The sequence below is a fragment of the Vicugna pacos genome, chromosome 3 (genome assembly GCF_048564905.1).
Source record: "Vicugna pacos chromosome 3, VicPac4, whole genome shotgun sequence".
NCBI lineage: Eukaryota > Metazoa > Chordata > Mammalia > Artiodactyla > Camelidae > Vicugna > Vicugna pacos.
The window spans coordinates 27,149,114-27,169,387 of record NC_132989.1 but is presented as its reverse complement, the minus strand read 5'-3'; the positions used below and the strand labels follow the sequence as shown (position 1 = coordinate 27,169,387).

The following is a 20,274-nucleotide window of genomic DNA, read 5'->3' as shown; positions in this document are numbered from 1 at the left end:
GTAAAATGGAGGTAATATGAATTTGGTGAGATTATGTATATAAAACATGTAGCACAGTGCCTGTCATCCTGTAACAGGGCAATTCCTTTTCACTATTATTATTTCTCGTGAAATGAAGTCCTCGGAAAAAAAAACCCTGTGATTTAAAAGTGTCTGGTAGTAATTTTATTTGGCTGTTTCAGGACAGACTTGCAAACATCCTTTGGGAGATTAGAGAGAGGGAGCCACTCCTGGCTTTGCATTGGGACTTCTGATGTGAACAGAGGTCAAGGAGAGGCAGTCTGGGCCAAAGCTGTTTTCATTGGCTTTGGGACGGTGACCAAGACCAGTTTCTAAGATCCACCTGGAAGAACCCTTTGGATCAGCCCTGTGCCTCGAAGTTTCAGAGTTTAGTCATACTTCAGACAAATCCTGCAGTTCATTCACTCACTCACTCATTGTTCCACAAGTGTTTTTGAGTACTCGATACGTGCCAGACACTGTGCCACAAACAGGCACAATGATAAACAGGACACATGCCATCCTCTGCCTCTTGCAGCTTAATTATTAGAGGAGACGGACATTAAACAAATAATTACACAAATAATCATATTTTGTAATTATGCTAAGTGCTGAAGCTTTTCCTTAAGTAATTGAACTTCTTCTTGGTGCCTCCTGGTCTGAATACACTATGATACAATATTTCACCCTTGAGAAAAGGGAGCAGAAACCATTATCCCAGGATGAAGTATTCAAATAAGATGCATAAATCTTACGATCATATACAGGAGCTCTTAGCAAAGCACAGTGGAAGTTGCCTGTTGTCATTATCTTTATTTGCTTTTGGAGATCATGTCAGACTCCACTAATACTTTCTGGCAGATCCCAGTTTGGGTTCTTCCTGGGGAGATAGGTACAGAAAGCTAGATAGACTTTTCAATGGCTGTTGTCAGTCTTGGTGAAAGGTGCTAGAGTGCAAGCCACGAGCAGTGTCGCTGCATCTGTGCAGAGCAGGGTCTTCAGCTCTCTTCAGAGCTGTGTTGGCACCTCTGGCACTCACACTGGTTGTTAAATTAGAGCTGTAGATCTTTAAACTTTCTTCATACTGTTGAAGAAGCTACAATTAACATCTCCCAAGCAGCTCAGCAGAACTTGGTTGCTAGGCAGCAGACCTTTAAAGACAATTTGTCAATTTCTGCCAAAAAAAAGGAAAATAGTAAACATTCACATTCTTCGAAAATTGCTTGTTTTCCAACTTTAAACTTCCTTGCCATGGCAGGGCCTCCAGTTCATCAGTGTCCATTTTATTCTTTGTTTAGTTTTTGTAAATAAATCAAAGGCATTTTGGGAGAGTAACTGAGCACTTTTCAAGCAGAACCTTTCGCGGTTCAAGACTGAAAGATGTTTGGGTTATGATTGGGTTGCCATATTTGTTGACAGGTTTTATCTAAATGTACAGGGGTTTCTTTGGGAGATACAGAGTACCCAGCTGTAGCCTTGAGCAGCTACCCAGAAATGTGGTGACAAGTCCATGGGAAACTCTTGAGTCATTCAGTCTTAGTTATTAGCACCTAGAATGTACCAGGCCCTGTGTGCACTGCTGCAGCCTGTGGCCTGGCCAGACCTCACCAAGTTCACCTTCGAGTGGGGAAGACATGGCAAGAAACCAGGAGATTTTAATACAGGGACTGTGGGAGTTCAGAGGAAGGTTTTCCAGATCAAATGTGGACTGGACTAGGACCCTAAGGGTGAAACAGGCTGCCCCTACTTTGGCAGGGAGAATGGTGTCTGTCCCGGCAGGGTCCTCCCACATGCCAAGGGTGAACAGTATTCAGGAGGGAGACTGCCACTGCATCTGTGTGGCCACAGGGACTGGTGGGCCCTGCAGCTCAGCCTGAGGGCAGTGAGAAGACAGTGGCGAGTCACTGGAGGACTTGGAACTTGATTTACATATTCCAGCCCTTGGGGAAACCGCCTGATTTGGCTTTAGGTTAACTCAAGGGCATTGGCTATAAGCAGATGGCCAAGAAGGGCAGGGGTTGTGGGAGAGTGCTGGATTGTTCTGGAGTTGTCTGTCTGGGTTCCTTTGCTACTTCCAACATGTAGGACCTTGTGTAGGTTGTTAAACTAACCTGGGTCCCTGGCTTCTCAACTGTAAAATGTGGATGATGGTAGCACCCACCTCACAGAGTTGGTATGAGGACTAATAATAAATTAATTCAAGAACAGCCATTAGGCTGGTGCTGGCGTCACAGTGCTCTTTAAGTGTTGGCTGTTACCTTTAAGATAGTGTTGCCCTTCCTGTCCATCCATCAGTCCTCTGCCTGAAAGGGCCACTGGTGTCCAGGCTGCCACCTACTCTCTGAGTGACTCTGGATGAAACTTGGAACTCTCTTGAGACCAGACTCTTCCCTCTCTCCTGAATCATCCTGACTAAGTTGACCTGAGATTCCTTCCTGCTCTGAGTTCTCAATTCCAAGCCTGTTCCTAGGTCAGGGCCACCTCTCCCCAACTGGTGTGACTTGGCACTATGGTCTCTGCCTGCTGTCTGTTGCTCTGTTCAGTTCACGTGCTTGGTTATTTCAGCTCTGGATATGTCCATGAGGTGTCTAACCCGTTCGTGGGGGCTTGAAAAGCATTGCCTGAGGAGGCAGCTGAGGCCTCAGGCTCATCAGGTAACCCCAGGGGGGCCCTTTAATTCACTCATTCATTTAATTATCCACTCAGTCACTCTTTATTGGGTACTTACTATGTGCCAGTCACTTGCCAAGCACCAAGAATGCTGCAGAGAATAGGACAGGTGTGGCAGGAGAGATGACAAGAAACAAGCAGCATGAGTATACCAGTTAATTTTCAGGAGTGTAAGTACTGGGAGATGAGGCAGGATAGTGGGCTGGAAAGTGGCTCTGTCAGGTGGTCGGTGCTCCAGGTGATCAGGGAAGGAATCCTCAGAGGTGGCACTTAAACTATAGCTCAGGATGAGGGAACAGCAAGAAGTTTCGAAGTCACCTGTGCCTTTTTAGCGGGGCATAGTGTGATACTTCGCTCTTGAAGGGTTGATTTCTGAGGTGAGGTAACGGACTTTCCCAGGTGGGCGGTTCCCCATGGCATCAGAGCAATATGGTGTTAGATGTTGTACCACGTGGTTTGCCAGGATTGGGAGAACTTTGAGACAGTCATGAATCCACTGTGGGTTCAGTTCATCTCTGCCACATCCTGTTCTGGGGCCCAGAGGGAAATAACCCAGCCTCAGCCTTGCTGGGCTTGGCAGAAGCCTCAGCTAGGAAAGGCCCCAGCCAATGAAGGAGGGTGTCAGAGGACACCAGAGATGCACCCAGTACCTGAGTTTGTATTCTTGCTGCTCACTAATAATATATGCAAAGTATCAAGGCTGTGAAATCTTTGCCACATTTTATCTTCCGTTTAATTAGCATTTAATCGTAATCTTTTAATTTTTTCACACTGGCACACTAATTAAATGTTAGGGTGTTAGTCTTAACAATTAAATTATATTGGCAAATACAGTCTTCAAGAAACTTGACCTTCTGCAAGCCAGGGCCCTCTCTAGCTAGATGCAGACGTTAATTAGATTTCTGCAAAATGCTTCCCTGAGCCCCCTTGGTGCCCCCATTTCAGTTGCTTCCTTGTGGTTACAGCCCTAGATTCAAATGAGACACACAGCCAGTGAGTGGGGCCTCCCGCAGGCAGAGGTTACCGCTGAATGACTTGTCATGAGCCTCCGGAAGGCTGGTGGATGCTGCTTCTTCCCGGGAGAGGGTTTGGGCTTTAGACTTGGATCTGAGGCCTGGAGGACTTCTTGAAGTGATTTCTCTTACCTCCATGATGTGACCTCTCCCTTAACTTGTGATTCTCATGTGATAATCACTGGGAAAGTTGGTACCAAAGCAAGTCGCATAGTTTTTGGAGCTGCCACCAAGCCCTACAGCAGCCCTTCGTGGGGGCCCCAGTGAGACCAAGCAAACCAGAACAGACGAGGCATTGTCAGTGCCACTGGGGCTGGGCTTGCAGGTTGTTCTAGGGTGGAGGTGGCGGCAGCAGACAGAACGCTGGGAAGAGCGGTTTCCCCCAGAGTGAGCAGGTGCTCAGAAGAAAACCAAAGCAGGAGGCTGTGTCCACTCACGGCCCGACCCTGAGGGAATTTGGATGGGCTTGACTGAGAAGGAATTCCACACGCTCCTCCTGCCCCACTGCACACAGGTTGGTCCTTCAGAGCTCCCATAGAGCAAGGCGCTTGATGCCCTCGTTCTTAAGGGACCATGGAGACCCTGACCCATTGGGAAGCTGATCTCTAGGCAGCCCCAAACCCCAGCCTCTCCCTCGGCTGTTTGCATGAGACCCTGGCATGTGGTTGCCTGGGCTCCTTTACACCTGTGCCTGTGGTTACAACTACAAGTGTAATTTTTAATCTCAACAGAAATTCCCTGAACAGTCACTCCATGGCAGTATTGCATTCACATAAGCCCTTCTGCCATCTAATTTTTCCTCACTATTTTTGCCTTTCTCAGCTAATCTTTCCTCTTCCCTCTGAGGTCCACTTCCACCCATCACTCAAACTCTGTCATCGAACAGGTCAGAACATGTGAAGTCAATTCAACATGTTTATAGAAGATCTGTGCACAAAGCACTGTGCTGGGTTCAGAGAAGATACACTCTTGTACCAACTGTTTTTGTGTTGTCTTCTTATTTTATAGTGAGTGGGCAGAAAGCCCACTTGAGTTGCATTTGCCTTTTTCTGCCCTGGCCTGTGGAGGAGACCACCCAGAGGCAATCTGAAGCCATTCTCTCTCTACCCTTGCTCCTGACAGGTTTTCCGGACAGACTTGATCACAGCCATGAAGATACCAGACTCATACCAGCTCAGCCCGGATGACTACTATATCCTGGCAGACCCATGGCGACAGGAATGGGAGAAAGGCGTGCAGGTGCCCGCTGGGGCAGAGGCCATTCCAGAGCCCGTGGTGAGGTGAGCTGGGCAGCCCAGGCCAGGGGGCCATAGGCAGGGGAGGAAGGGGAGGCTAGGACCAGGCCAGAGCCCTGATAGTCCTCGGATTCCTTTCTAGTCCATCTTATGCTTAGGTTCTTTTGTCCTTCAAAATACATGGCAACGTTCCAGAAATATTGGCAGTTTACCTCTGAGACTAAGGGCTTGGGCTTGGCCTCAGCTCTGGAGCCAGAGAACCTGGGTTCAAATAGCCACGCACGTTCAGTGAAACCTTGGGCCAGAAATGTAATCTCCCTGGGCCTCAGTGTCCTTATCTGTGAATTGGAAGTGGTAACAGTAACACCTGCCTCACACAGTGCGCCATGCAGGTGATGTAGGGAAGTGATCACGGAAGGCCCTGGGCACAGGACCTGGCACACGTGAGCACTCAGTGAAAACTGGCCATGAATTAGCTTGATTGTGATCCAAACTGTGTCCCACCAGAGGATCTCATCAGGGAACTCTCCAGGCTTTTAACTACTCTTTAAGATGGGGATAAGCCATGCTCTTGACTTCTTAAACCTTTTAAAGGAGTTGTAAATGGGAGGGAATTGAGTATCTGGCATACACATCAGATGCTCAGGAAGCTGTTGCTATGACCAGCCTTTGAGGAGGCCCCCCTGCCAGGGCTGGGTGAGGGTTGGGTCAGGGATTAGTCCTCTCTGGGTTCTGTAGCCTTCTGATCTTGTAGGTCAGAGAGACCCCTGGTGCTCTTGTGAGGAGGCGGTCTTGTGGCTGTGGGCCAGGCCTCTGGTGACAGAGTTCAGTCAAATGCTGCTTTCTGCACCCTGGGAAACCCTCCAAGTCATGTCTCAGACAGAGGGGCCTGCTGTCCTGGTCACCCCTGCCCACTAGCCCGCTGGCCTGGTTAGCTTGTGTTATTGGCAGTCCATTCCTGGCCTTGGCAGCCCCATGGCTCTTGCTGAGGCCCACTTTGACCAGGCCTGGGGCAAAGATCTCAGCAGTCACCTCCTTTGACATTGGCACTGATGCTTCCTGGCAGCCACACCTATGACTGGCTCACAAGCACCCAGTGCCCATCTGGTGTCAGCCCTGATCTGGGCAAGCAATTACAGAGGCCAGACAGACTCCAAGCCCCATGGGTGCTCAGTGAGGACTGGGTGTAGGGCAGTGCTCATCTTCCTGGGCTCCCGAGGGCTGAGTGCCTACCAGCTCCTGTCTGTGGCTCTCTGAGAATTAGGGAAGCTCCAGACCTCTTGGGAATGGGAGCATATGCAGGATTTGGAGAAAGAATTTGTCCTCCACATCCCCTGCCCAGGGCCAGAAATGTGGGTCAAGCTCCTAGCCAGTTTCACATTCTCACCTCTGCAGACTGAAGACCTGTTACTGACTTCTTTGAGCCTGTTTCCTCCTCCGTAAAATGGGGCTAATAATAGTACATGCCTGATACTGTGGTGGTGTGGATTAAATGAGAATTTGTATGCCAAGGGCCCAGGAAGACAAGACAGCGGGGTGGGCCACCAGCTGGGCAGAGAGAAGTGAGTCCTGATTAGGCTTGGCCTGGTACTCTGTCCTCTCTCCTTGATGTCAGCATCAGGTGGTTCCTGGGTAATTAATTGCAGATGCCTCCACACCAGTAGCTTGGCTTCAGTTGGTGCTTTATCTGTTGACATCAAGAAGAGAGCACGTGTTCAGACAGCTCTGGCTCTGCTAGGTGCATTCCCTGCATACGCATGGCTGCTCTAAGCTGACAGGGCCCACGCTCTTGGGAGAGGATAACCTGGAGGAGGGAGGGGTGCTCTCTTGGAAGAATCTCCATGCCCCTTTTTCCTCACCCACCTCCAGCCTGGTCCCTCCGTCTCCTGGGGCACCGTCTGCTACACAGCCCCCATCAGGAAGCCAGTGTGGCAGCCGCCACAGTCAGAATGGTTATAGGAGCTGCGTTCCTGAGACCTTGTTCTGCTGGGCCTGATGTGTTCATCTTCTCATTTAATTATCATATTAGCCCTCTACGGGGCATGTTACCGTCCCCATTTTGTAGATGAGGAAGTCGGGAAATTCTGGGGAATTCCCTGCGTGACCGCCAGGGCTTCGTGGGCTGGGCCAGGAAATTATGAGCCACGGGAACAAGCCTTGGGTTGCCCCTGTGTGGCCCAAAGAAAGTCTTGTGCCCTGATCACCCTGGCATGCTGACTCTGACTGCCCTCCCCCAGCTGCTACCCTGGCCCCCTCCATCCCTCTCACCTTGCCCACTCCTCCCTGGCCCTTGGGCAGGTCTGCCCACCTCATGATCTGATACTTCTCTGGATAATGAGAACCTCTCACCCTCAGATCATGAATTAAGGGAGGGCCTGCACTGCACCCTTAGTGTGGCCAAAAGACTCAGCTCAGCAAAACCAACCTCTGGTGTCTATCTGGTCTTCTGGAATATAGATCCCTCCTCTTCTCCAGATCCCAGCGCACCCATCCACCTCCTCCCAGCTGACCTCATTCCTACTGGCTGCAGCCGAGACTGAGGCCCTGGCCTAAGGTGAGGCCAATTCACGCCTGGCAGGAGAGTTTCCTCCATAGTCAGAGCTGGAAGAGGCCAAACAGATGAAGATGAGAGCCTCAGCAGGCACAGGAAATGCCTTTTCTGTTTTGAGCCCTTTAGCCCCAGTTTCCCAGAGAAAGGAATGTGATCTTGGCCCCCAGAGGTCTGACCAGGTGGCAGCTGACTGAGCACACAAACGTGGGTAGTTATGCCGATAGGTGGTGGACATTTGGAAAGGGGTTATCTAACACCCCAGCTAAGCACACGTTCAGGGCACAAAGCAAGGTCGTGACAGAATTATAGTATTTTTAGCAGGGAGGGTACAGCTCCGTGGTAGAGTGCGTATTTAGCATGCACAAGGTGCTGGGTTCAATCCCCTGTACCTCCATTTAAAAAATAAATAAATAAACATAATTACCTACCCCCACCCCAAAGTACAATGTTTTTAAAAGAATGTATTAATTCAAATAAGAGCCTCATGAGGAAAGGCAGAATTTTGTAGGACTAAGTGTATTAGCTGTGCTTCTATTTGAAATGACTTTGGCAGGCAGGGGCCGGGGAGGTGGTTATCATGGCATTATCATTATCTAACACCTTCTGTAACCTGTGCATTTTGTGTGTGACAAAGGTGGTACCATGCAAGCCCTTTCCCTTTCTCTTTGTCTCCCTCAATCTCCTGTGGGCCTCCCTCCTGACCTGGAGGCCATTCCACCTCCCTGTCTCCATCCTTCTTGCCCCTCTTGCTGACATGCAGGGCATTTCCTGGAGCCCAAGAGCCCTCACCACAGCTGTGCCATGTCTCTGTGCGTTCAGAGCCTTGCCTCCCCCTCCCTAGTCTGCGCTGAGTCACAGCCTCTGGCAGCCCTGCCTCCGACCCCAGGAGGCCTCTCAGGCAAGTAAGGGGCCTCTCAACCCTGGCAGGGCTGGCCAGATGGAGGCCAGGCTCCACAGCAATAACCATAGCAACTGGTAGGGGGTGGGAAGAGCTGGCATTCTGAACTGGCATCAGGAATTGAGGGGCAGCACACAGCTGAGCCAAGAGAGGAAACTGTGCCCTCCCAAGGCAAAAAAAGCCTCATATTCCATTTCAGAAGGAGCAAAGTGATATCCACAGGCTTAAAATACACACTCACACTCATGTAGTGCTTACTGTGTGCCAGGCACAATTCTAAGAGCTCTACATGTATTCATTCATTTAATCCTCATGCCAGCTGTAAAAGGTAGATCATATTATTATTAGCCCATTTTTTGTATAAACTCACTGGGGCACAGAGAAGTTACGTGGCTTACTCAGCGTCACGCATTAAGTGGTGGAGCTGAGTTTAGAGACCTCGTGCTGAAGCCAGGGCCCTTCCAGGCCGCCTCAGAGGCAGAGCCATGGCCTGAAGGAGGGCTGACCTGGGATGTCACCCTGGGATTGTAGCAGGTGCATCTTTGTCTCCAGGGAGGAGGCCTTGATCTTTGGAGGGTGGGGGAATGACACTATAGTGAGAGACTCAGGTAACATTTATTCGGGGGAAGGATAAGGTGTGTGGGCAGGACTCTGTCCTCTGTGGCAGTACACCTTTTATCCAAAAGGGGCCGTGTTAGCCACAACAGTGTAACCAAGTAGGGCTCCTCGTCACCCCTGAGATTACTGGTGGAAGAGGGGCCAAGGCTTGTGAGGGCATGGGGACAGTCTCTGGCCCCTTCCCAGCTTTGAGGGGTATATTGAAGGACCTGGAGGCCAGCTGGCTCTACTCCTCTTGTCCCAAAGTGGCTGGCACCGGCATTGCCCAGACAGCACTTGGACTGCCCCTTACGCCTCTGCAGGGTGGGCATGTGGGAGGAGGAAAGTGTAAGGAGGGAATGGAAGGAGGCGGGCCCTGCTTGGCATCAAAGTCTCACACCTCACTTGCCCACTAGCTCCTCATCCAGGCTGGCCAACTCACTGGAGGCCCCCGGACCCAGCGAGGGTAGCAGTATGAGGACACCCCTGTCACAACACTCTCTCTTGATTTTCTAGGATTCTCCCGCCATTGGAAGGCCCCCCTACCCAGGTGTCCCCTAGCAGCTCTGACCTTGGTGAGGGCTCTCAACCTGATTGGCCAGGGGGCAGCCGTTATGACCTGGACGAGATTGACGCCTATTGGCTGGAGCTCATTAACTCGGAGCTCAAGGAGATGGGTAGGTGACCCACCAGCTGAGAATGGGATAGGGCGGGCCAGGGATGGTTTTCTTTGGAACCCCAGCATCCTCACCCTCAAAATGACAGTGGCCACCACTGGGCTTTGGCACTGCATGGATCTGGGGGGAAAGTCTGCTGCATTACTGATCTCTGTGCTTCAGTTTTTGTAGCTCTCGGGTGAAGGCTGTAATAGCATATCATTTACACGAGAGTATTGTAGTTAGTGTGATTGTTACATGAAGAGTGAGTGAGCACTAGGAGTCTCGGATGACAAGTGGGGCTGGGGTCAGTTGGTATGGGCCTTCTGGCTGCTGCCCACCATGCCCCAGGAAGGGCCAGCTCTGTCATATTCAGCCACCTTCTGTGGTCCCCCCATTCACACAGCTTGAGCAGTGGGTTTCCCATGGAGCTGGCTGCATCCCGGAGACACTTCCATAATATCTGTGTGTATGTAAGCAGGGTCTAAAGTCAGAACACCAGGCCCCAGGGGCCTTTGAGATTGCTTGGTCCAACCCAGTCAGCTTTTAGACGATGGAGCTGGGGCCCAAGACATTGCACACAGTGGATGGGTGAGTACGTCTCTCCTGAAAGATCAGGCTCCTAACACCCACCTCTGCTGTCCTCACAGAGAGGCCAGAGCTGGACGAACTGACCCTAGAGCGTGTGCTGGAGGAGCTAGAGACGCTGTGCCACCAGAATATGGCGCGGGCCATCGAGACACAGGAGGGGCTGGGCATCGAGTATGATGAGGACGTCGTCTGTGATGTGTGCCGCTCCCCCGAGGGTGAAGATGGCAACGAAATGGTCTTCTGTGACAAATGTAATGTCTGCGTGCACCAGGTGGGCAGCCCCCCTACTCCAACACCACCCTGTACTCATGCTGTGTGGGCAGGCCCCCGCCTGCAGCTGGTTATCCCGGCTGTAGGGGTGCAGCAAAACTGTGGCACAGCCCCTAGGAAGGAGGGCAAGGGGGGAGGAAGGGAGTGGTGTGAGTGCCCATGGTGCCAGGAACACCCAGGGTCCCTTGGTTCAGCCCCCTCCTCCAGACTTGAGTAAACACCCATTGGATGGTCCTTCTGTCCTCTCCCGTCGGCCTCCCTCACTTTCCCCACAGAACACCCTACCCATCCCTCCTCCTCTGCGCCTCACCATCCTGAACTTACAAAGAGACAGCACAGTGTAGTGGTTGAGAGCAAAGCATGGAGCCAGGCTGCCTGGTTTCAAATGATGGCTCTGCCTCTACAAGCTGTGTGGCTTTGGGCATGTTTCTTAACCTCTCTGAGCCTCTTTTTCCTCAGGTATAAGTAAAGTTAAGTTTTAAGTAAAGATTAAGTTCCTTACTATGAGTCTTAAGTCTTAAGGAGTAAATTCTAAGTAAGGATTAAGTTCCTTGCTATGAGTCTTGGGTTAGAACAGTATAGTAAGGGCTGTACATGTTTGTTACTAATATTGGTATCATAAACTGAGTGCGGCCTGACTCTTAATCTTGAGCCCCAAGGCTCTGGGTCTTGGGCATCTCTGGGCCTTGTTTGTAGGTGTAGCAGACCTGACTGGAACTCAGTGGACCCACTCTGGCCCTGACTTTGAGGCCCTCCCTTACCCACTTCTGCTGGAATAGCACCTGTGGAGCTCAGAGGGGCTTCCCCCAGCTGGCAGGTGGGTAGGCAGTGTAGCACCCTCCTCATTCATCCACATCCCTTACACCCAGCAGTTGTTAGATCCAGAAGCCCTCAGGATGCCCAGAAGGATCCCTGCTCACTGTGAAGAAAGATGAAAGCTCTGGGCCTTGTCCTCAGGCAGTGTACATCCCCAAGTTTGTATTCAGTTTAAGGGCGTTCATGATACTGATCAGGAAGCTCTGATCAGTGACTGTCCTCCCAGAAGAGGGCAGAGCTTAGCCCTTTCACAGAGGACTGGAACATGTGACATTTCAGTGCACAACATAGGCAAGGAGCTTCTCAAGAGCTCAGGAGATGAGTAGCTGTGTCACTCACCTCATACTGCTGAGCTCCTAGCTCAGACTGAGGTGGGACCATTTGCAGCTGAATGCTAACCAGATGCAGATTGGTCAATGCCTCTGACCTGAGACCACCCTGCTCTCTCCCCAGGCATGCTACGGGATCCTCAAGGTGCCCACAGGCAGCTGGCTGTGCCGGACGTGTGCCCTGGGTGTCCAGCCAAAGTGCCTGCTCTGCCCCAAGCGAGGAGGAGCCTTGAAGCCCACTAGAAGTGGGACCAAGTGGGTGCACGTCAGCTGCGCTCTGTGGATTCCTGAGGTGGGCAGCTGTGGGAGTGGGGCAGCTCCGGGGCACAGCCTTGGGGAAGTGGGTCTGAACAGAACGCAGGTGGCAGAGCACTGGAAAAAGAAGGTGATGGACCACATTAAGTTGGGGATCTCAGGTGGTGAGACTGGGAAGAACTCGGGAAGCAGCCCACAGGGAATTTACCTGTGGACTTGGGCAGAACTCAGGTGGTGGTTTTCATGAGAAAATGGGATTCTGAGCCACTGGGGGAATCCAGGTGGTGGGTGTGAGAGCTGGACGGAGGTCAGGCAGCTGACTATGTGGAAAGCAGGTTGTGGGTCTAGCCAAATTTGGGCAGTGGTCCCAACCAAAGTCAGGTGTTCATTTAAAACAAAACAAGCCAAATGACCTAAAAGGAAATCAGTCGGGGAGCCTGATTAAAAGTTTGATAGTGGAGCTGTGGCTGGGATGGAGGGGTGCGCCTGGGTCTGAGTTCAGATGGGGAAGGACCTTGCGCAGTGGGCGGGGCCCACAGTGAGTATGCAGAGGCTCTGGGCTCCCATTATATTTGAAATGAGAAATGCTGACATTTGCTGGAGTGTCAGCCGCAGCCCTGCTGTGTGCCCTGACCTAGAATGAGGCCCCACTCGAGTGCTGCCTGTTCCCAGAAGCAAGCCAGGTGGCCCTGTCAGCAGGTGGCCCCTCCCCTTCCTGGGCTTGCAATCTGAAAATCCTTGCTGGGACCCACTTCACAGGCTTGTGTGATCATAGTGGTTATGTCAGCAGTAGTCACTGGTTCCCACGTCAGCATCTTGAAGGCTGGGACTGCCTCTGAGTGTAGTCTAGGCTGAGCACAGCAGAGACATAAAGAACCAACAAGGATCTTCCATGGCGGCCCTTTGGTTCAGACCTCTGGACAGGGGCCCTTTCCTTCCTCAGGCATGGGCAGTGGGAAGGCCAATGTATCCTTCCTCTGGGCCTGAGGGGTGGGCTGTACTCAGGAAGCAGGTGTGGTTATAAGCCTGTTCCCATAGGAGGGGCTAAACAAAGGCACGTTAGGAAAGCCCTGGAGGCTCCCAAGTAGAAATCCTGCCTTGGGGGTCTATAGTTGCCACCCAGCAAAGTAAGTAAAACACAAGTTACAGTAAGAACTCTGAAGATGCTGCTAACAAAGGCCAGAAGAGGGAGGACTCATTTACGCATGCATGTGGAAGCATCTTTGTCTTGAGTCCCACAGGGTCACAGGCACACCCTCCAGTCAGTTACATGCACTAATGTGCACTTCCCAGTCACAATTTAAGCCTTGCCACTGGTGAGCTCACACAAACACGCACTCAGTGGTCAACTTGAGAAGTCAGGAAGGACTTGGTACTCTCCCAATGCCCTGTGTGCCCACTGCCTGGTTTCCGCAGACAGCCCCCAATTTGGCAGATCCTTGGAGGCAGGCTGGGGATGAGAGGCCTGATGCAGCTCCCTGTATCCTGCCCAGGTCAGCATCGGGTGCCCCGAGAAGATGGAGCCCATCACCAAGATCTCGCATATCCCAGCCAGCCGCTGGGCTCTGTCCTGCAGCCTCTGCAAGGAGTGCACAGGCACCTGCATCCAGGTACACAGCCCCTTCACCCCACCACTGCCTGGGAGCCCATGCAAGAGCCAGCTACACAGAGGGGCACGCCTGGGACACCCTATAAAGCAGGCTACTGCCACCACCCTCCACATGCTCCCATGGTGCTATGGATAGAACCACTTACGGGCCTGGGACTGGGACCAGAGTCAGAACCCTATCCGACCGGCATTCCTCCATTCCGAGTTCTTCTAGGCACAGGGTACGGGCTTCAGGAGCCAGGCTCACCACCCTGTTGCAGTGCTGAGGACTCTGGCACTCCCTAAGAGTGTCTTTGGGCTTAATAAATACATTGACCTCACTTCTGACATCAAACTTGACATGTGGAGGGGTAGGAATCAACTTTGCCTCCAGCTAAGCTATCGGGCTCTCCCTGCACAGGGCTGGGCTGTGTTAGTCTGTTGATAACAGCAGTTCCCTGGGTATCAGCATCACCCAGAGGACTTGGTAAAACACAGTTTGCTGAGTCTACCCCCAGAGGTCCTGATTGAGTAGATCTGGAGTGGGGATAAGAATTTGCATATTTCTAGCAAATTCCCATGTGATCCTGAGGCTACTGGTCTATAGGCTGGGAGGTGGGAGGGTCATCCTTTCTCTCCAGGAACAGTTGTCATTGCAAACACTAGATTTGCCTCCACCCATTTGTAAGATTGCTTTTGAGTGCAGCATAAATGGTCACTAATATTTGGGTGGGTTATTGCTTGAAACAGTTGTCAGCTGCGCACAGCCATCATTCCAGGCAACTTAGGCCCTGAGTTGGTCCATGGTGCCTGGACAAGAAAAGAAGGAAGGGACCTAACTCCAGCCCCTCTTCCTGGAGAACAAAGAAGAGGCATAACCCCCCATCTTGGATAACGTTGCAGGAGTACAGGAGGCAGGGACCCATCAACAGCCTTTTTCTTTTGATGCCTCTGATTCCAAAGTCACTCGCCCACACAGAAATGCAGCTTGTCCCCAGAGAGGTTGTTCAGTCATCTGTTGACTTCCCCACGGGATGTGGTGCTGAACCCCATTTCCTTTCCAGCTCCCTGAGAGCGCCCCCTTCCCACCTGCTCTAGCTCTCTCCACACTCTGCAGGATGTTGGGAGGCCATGCCATTTTGTCTAGGGTCTCACCGGCGTTCTGCATTCTCAGTGTAACCCTGGGAGATGGAGCCCCCCTTCCTTCTTCCCTCCCACCAGGGCTCCCTTCCTACCTGACACTGCCCTTGCTCTCCCTCCAGTGTTCCATGCCTTCCTGCGTCACAGCATTCCATGTCACATGCGCCTTTGACCACAGCCTGGAAATGCGGACTATATTAGCAGACAATGACGAGGTCAAGTTCAAGTCGTTCTGCCAGGAGCACAGTGATGGGTGCCCACGGGGTGAAACCACTTCTGAGCCTGCGGAGACCAGCCCAGCCAGCGAGGACATGGAGAAGGTGACCCTACGCAAGCAGCGGCTGCAGCAGCTGGAGGAAGACTTCTACGAGCTGGTGGAGCCAGCCGAGGTGGCTGAGCGCCTGGACCTGGCTGAGGCGCTGGTCGACTTCATCTACCAGTACTGGAAGCTGAAGAGGAAAGCCAATGCCAACCAGCCGCTTCTAACGCCCAAGACTGACGAGGTGGACAACCTGGCCCAGCAGGAGCAGGACGTCCTCTACCGCCGCCTGAAGCTCTTCACACACCTGCGACAGGACCTGGAGAGGGTGAGTGCCCCTGCCACCCGCCCAGCTGCCTGCCAGGTGGGCATCCCAGGAGGCCTTTCCACCCCTGATTCACTGCCCTAGAGCAGCCCTGGTGCACCAGGATTCGAACTGAGCACCAGCCAGGGCACTGAGGGCCTCCGGGTCTCGGGTCATTGATTCTTTGCAGAACAAGGGAGGTTCCAGCTCTCAGGTCTCTTGAGTGCTCTTGTCCCAACCCTTTTGCAGACCTGGTGAAGGGTGAGGGCCTGTGGGGATGGGAGACAGCAGAGCCAGGACAGGGACCCAGGCTTCTAACTGCTAGTGGTCTCTGCGGGCCCTGCCTGGTCCCAGCACATGAACTTTACTTAGAATCGGAGGCAGGGGAGGAAGTGGGAATCACAAGCTAGTTGAATCAGCCCAACAAGCATGTGCTGGGCCAAAGCAGGGAGGAGAGTTGTGAACACAGTTCCCGAGGGGTGGAGGAGGGCTGTATAGAGGGAACATTGTGAACAGAGGCACAAGGATGTGAGGGTGGCCTGGAGACCAGCAGCTGCTTGTGTGGGAAGAAGGATGGGGTTGGATGGGTGGACCAAAGTGTGTCTGGAAGCTGCAGAAGCATTTTAAGCAGGGACTGTCCTGCTGTGGCTGCCACTTCTAAACCCTCATCCAGGAGGTGGAATCACAGGGCCTGGATGGAGTGAGTGGGTTGGCCAAAACCCCTCAGCTGTGTACAGGGAGGCAGGTGATCTTGCCTTGGTGCTGGGCCATAGCTGTGGGGGCTTAGCGAGATGAGGAAGGTGTGCACACTCCATGGTTTGGGGCTGGGCTGTGGAGGTTGAGGACCTTCCTAGAGCATAGAGGCCCCTCAAAGCCTCTAATCCCTCCTGCTCCTCCCAGAATGGTGAGTGGGTCCTGCCTTTTGTAGAATAGCCCTCAAACTTGGCTTTTCTGGCCCCCCTCCCGGGCCTCCCTCAAGTTGGGGGCAACCCAACGGTGAAGCAGGGTGTTCTAGATCCTTGAGACAGTCCTGTGAACCCCAGGTGCTATTCAGGCCTCTCCTCTCTGGGACATTCAGTTCTAGGTTTCCAGAGTATGGGAGGTCATGTCAGGGTGTCCTCCGTGGACACAGACACACATGCCCATCCTCCCCCCAGGCCATGCTAGGAAACAGTCCTGGGTGGAAGCATTGAGGGGACTTTGTGTGACTTGAGAGGGCTGTTTCACTTAGATGTCTCTCAGTTGGCAAGTCTATAGAATGGTTAAAGCAACTCAGCAGATGTTATAGAGAGGGGAGCAGGGGAGGCATGAGGTGGAGGCTCTGAACGTGAACCCAGCTTCTCCACTCCTCTTCACCCCACTCATCTGCCCTGATGTCCATGACTCCAGCCAGGACAGAGAGCAAGGCTACCCAGATTGCAGTTCCCACTTCCTGGGCAGCCCAGCCTCCTGTCTTATGTGGCAGGGCTGTCAAGTACAAACCCTCCTGAGACCAAAGTTGCTTCCACAGTTGTCCTCAGGTCACCCCCAAGTCTTTACCCTTAGGGTCTCCAGAACAGACAGCCTGCATTTACATTCCTTTTGTTTCCAAAAGACTCATCACATCCCACCTCCCTGGTCTGTGCTGGTCAGCCCACACGTCTCGCCCTGGCTAGGCTGTGTGGGTAGGTCAGAGGATGGACTCACCTGTTTAACCATCCTCCTGGAAAAAAAGATGAGAGGTAGATACTTCCATCCCTAAAGAGCATATGGGGAAGCTAGGGCTCAGAGAGATGAAGAAAACCTTAGAGGAATGTGTGCTTTCTAGGGTTGAGTTGAATTGGGGCCTAAATGTGGGGAAGGGTTTGTCAGAGAGTTGTTGGCTTATTCTGTACATTTCCGGGCCATATCAGTCCCCCACCCTTTCAACCCCATTGTCAGCTGGTACAGGTGGTGTCAAGGGCAGAGACTGTCAAGGGCTGGGATGCCAGTAAACCTGCTGAGGCAGCTCTGGGGTTCCTGGGCAACCAGAGCTTTTGCACAGACCCCTCTGGTTGGGGAACAGAGCTCTCCAAAGTCAGGTGTGAGTTGGCCCACTCTTCTCCCAGGAAGAGGAGGCAGGGCCAGCCTTGAAGTCTTTGCAGGTCCTTAGGGCTCAGGAGGTTCCTGTCAAAATGCTGCTTGTCCCGCAGCCTCCACGCTGGGCTGGCGTGGCACCAGCTGAGTGCACAGCCCTGGCAGGCTGAGGAGAGGAAGTCAGAGACAGCTATATGCCCAATTGACCCCCTCCAGGTCCAGCCTCGGGCCTTTCATGGCCATGCGTTGGTGGCTTGAGTGAGTGAACACAGCCTAGAACTATGCCATGGGGGAGGCTTTCGGCAAAGGCCCATGACACTTGGCGGCCTGGCTAGCAGCCCTGGTCTCTGACCATGGCCTAGTGCCAACGGCTGAGAGTGTCCAGCCTGTCACTGGGCACCAGGCCAGCTTGGGCTGGATCCACTGGGGATGCAGGGTAGGGGTTGAGACTGAGGCGGTGGGTAGCCTAAGTCTGCATCGAGCCCCAGCACTTCCCAGCTCTGTACCTTCTGAGTTTCAGTTTCCTTGTCTATAAAATGGGAATAAGACTCTAGGTAACCTTCAGTCACAGGAAAAATTGGGGACGGAGCTTAGCACACTGTCCTCCATTGCTAGTGATGATAATAAGCTGCTCTGGCTCTTAGAAGGGTGGGCTGCTTAGAGGGCAGGCTCCAGGGAAGACCGAAAGGGCAAGCCCATTGTTCGGGTCCAGGAATCACAGCATCCTCCCCGATTTGCTTCCCAAGGCTAGGCATGGATTTTGCTGAGAGAAGCAGGAGCTGGAGCCGTGCTGCCGCCACCAGCATGAAATCCCATTTTATGGTCAGCCTAGAAGATGTGCTTTCCTAAAATTTCAGCCATAGGCCTCAGCCCTGGCAGATGGCATGGGAAGGCATGACCACTGCAGCCTCCCGGAGTTATTCACAGCTGACAAAAAAATTGCAGCACTGATGATCCAGCGATCAGCCCAACAAACGCTGGCTGGTGTCCCCTAGCAACCGTGTTGGCAGTTTGGGCTACACGGAGCCTCACTGCCTCTGGCTCTGGGTCTGGTTACCAGGAGTTTATTGAAGGCTTGACCTGGCCTGCGAGGAGCCAAGAGGGCAGGGGCAGCTCTCACACACACTCCCCAGAGGGCAGATGTGTAGAATTCCCCGTGGCCTCATTTCCCATAGCTCTCCCGGGGAGAGGAAGATCCTGCCCTCCCTCACGCTTGCCACCTGCTTCCTTGTCAGTTGGTCACACCCCGTTTACTCTGCCTCAGTGTGTGGATTGTGGTCTCCTTGACCTGCCTGCAAATCCTTTCTCGTCCTGGGCAGCCTTGGCCTCCAGAACTCTAGCTCCTCAGTCCCATGTCTCCCAACTCTGGGACTTTTCCAACCTGTTAGTGCCTCCACCCAACTCAAACCCCATTGCCACCTCGAACTGCTCTTGGTCGTCACCTTGAATCCTCAAATTCCCCTCTGTTTTGGGGGTTTTTTTCCCACATTTTTTAAAATTCAAGTATAGTCAGTTTACAACATTATATTGATTTCTGGTATACAGCAAAATGTTTCAGTCATACATACACATTCATATATTCATTTTCATATTCTAATCCCCCTTCTTAACTAAAGCCTCCTGCTCTCCCCGCTCAGTTACTCCTTCATGGTCCTGTTTTCTTCACTCCCTCCCTGTTTGGCATTAGCTCACTGCCCATCCCTTGCACCTGTGCAAAGGCCACACCCTGGGCACAGCCTCATCCAGGAGGAGCCACTCTGTCCACCAAGAGCAATCCTATAGCAGTGAGCAGGTGATCCCCCCAAGATGCCTGCCAGCCAACCTTGGTGGGACCATTCTGGGCCCCCCAACCCACCACCTGCCTCCACCCCTACCCACCTCCCTCAGGGCTCTCCCTTTGCTAGCAGACAGTCTTGCCTCCTATTCCTCAGACCAGAACCCTCCAACTCCTTGCTCAGTAGAACCCTCTGTATGCATTCTCTGCCCCTTCCTCCCATGTTCTCCCCTCCCCTCCCAGGGATCTCTCTCCCACACCCCACAACACAGGAGTCTCTATCTTAATCCTCCCTCATCTCCAGGATTCCAGCGTTTGAATCCGTTTTACCTTCTTCCATCTTCAGAAGCAAATCCTCCTTCCACATGTCCGTCTAGTTTCTCCACTCTTGTCCCCATCTCTCCTTCTGTTGTCCCTTACTGTTCTTACTTCCTTGCTTCCCACTCTGGCCAGGCTTCTGCCACCACGATATTCCAGAACCTTCCACCAAGGCCACCAACAGCCTCCATCTCTCTGTGTCCAGCGGCCACTTGTCCATCTTCATCCCCTAGCCTTCTCAGCAGTGGTTGCCACAATCAAACATGCCTTTGGTCTTGAAGTACTTTTCCTGTGGACGTTCTGACCAGATTCCGCTCTGATAACCCAGTTCTTCTGCTCCCTCTCTGTGTCCTCCTCGGTCCCAGTGATCGTTCAGCACACTAGGCCTGACCTGTCATTGTGTGTCTGCTCCACAGCTTTGCTCCCCATCAGGAGGCTGGCTCCAGCCCACAGCTCCCTCCTGAGTCCAGCATCTCTGCCCAGCATGCCCACAGGTGCTCCTCCCACATCCTCCCCAGTCTCCGTGAATGCCCCCTATGCTGGTCCATTCTAGCTCAAGATAACTGGCTGGAATAACTGCCTCTCTTCCCTCCTCAGCCCACATCCAGGTTCTCTTTTACAAAACTTGCTAATATCAAAACAACTTCATCAAAATGTAAAACCTGCTTTTATTACTGATCCTTGCCCTAGATTTGGAGGACTTTTCCACTTGATTCATTTTTGTAGTCTTTGATTTTTTTTTTAAAGAGAACATTTTATCTTTATAATCAGAAAAAACAATGTAAGGAGTCTGATAGCCTGGTAAGCTTCTAAGGTGGTGTCAATACTTTTCACCGAAAACCACGGAAGAGGAATTTTATAATACTCAATAACATGTAGCTATGTTAACAAGAGTTTAGGGAGAAATTAGAGAAGTAGTTGATAATTCCAGGGTGAAGTGGGAATAAGGGGTCAC

At 52.3% G+C, this 20,274-nt stretch overlaps 1 protein-coding gene across 16 annotated transcripts in view; it reads left to right on the top strand.

The window, feature by feature from the left end:
• Nucleotides 1-20,274, top strand: part of JADE2 (jade family PHD finger 2) — a 131,668-nt gene that overhangs the window by 98,866 nt on the left and 12,528 nt on the right. For all 16 annotated transcript variants that reach the window (XM_015246586.3, XM_072957167.1, XM_015246580.3 and 13 more), the window contains 6 exons: nt 4,806-4,963; nt 9,481-9,641; nt 10,271-10,482; nt 11,751-11,918; nt 13,375-13,491; nt 14,732-15,196. In XM_015246586.3, the coding sequence (XP_015102072.2) occupies nt 4,806-4,963; nt 9,481-9,641; nt 10,271-10,482; nt 11,751-11,918; nt 13,375-13,491; nt 14,732-15,196 (1,281 nt within the window). The remainder of the gene's footprint in view (nt 1-4,805; nt 4,964-9,480; nt 9,642-10,270; nt 10,483-11,750; nt 11,919-13,374; nt 13,492-14,731; nt 15,197-20,274) is intronic.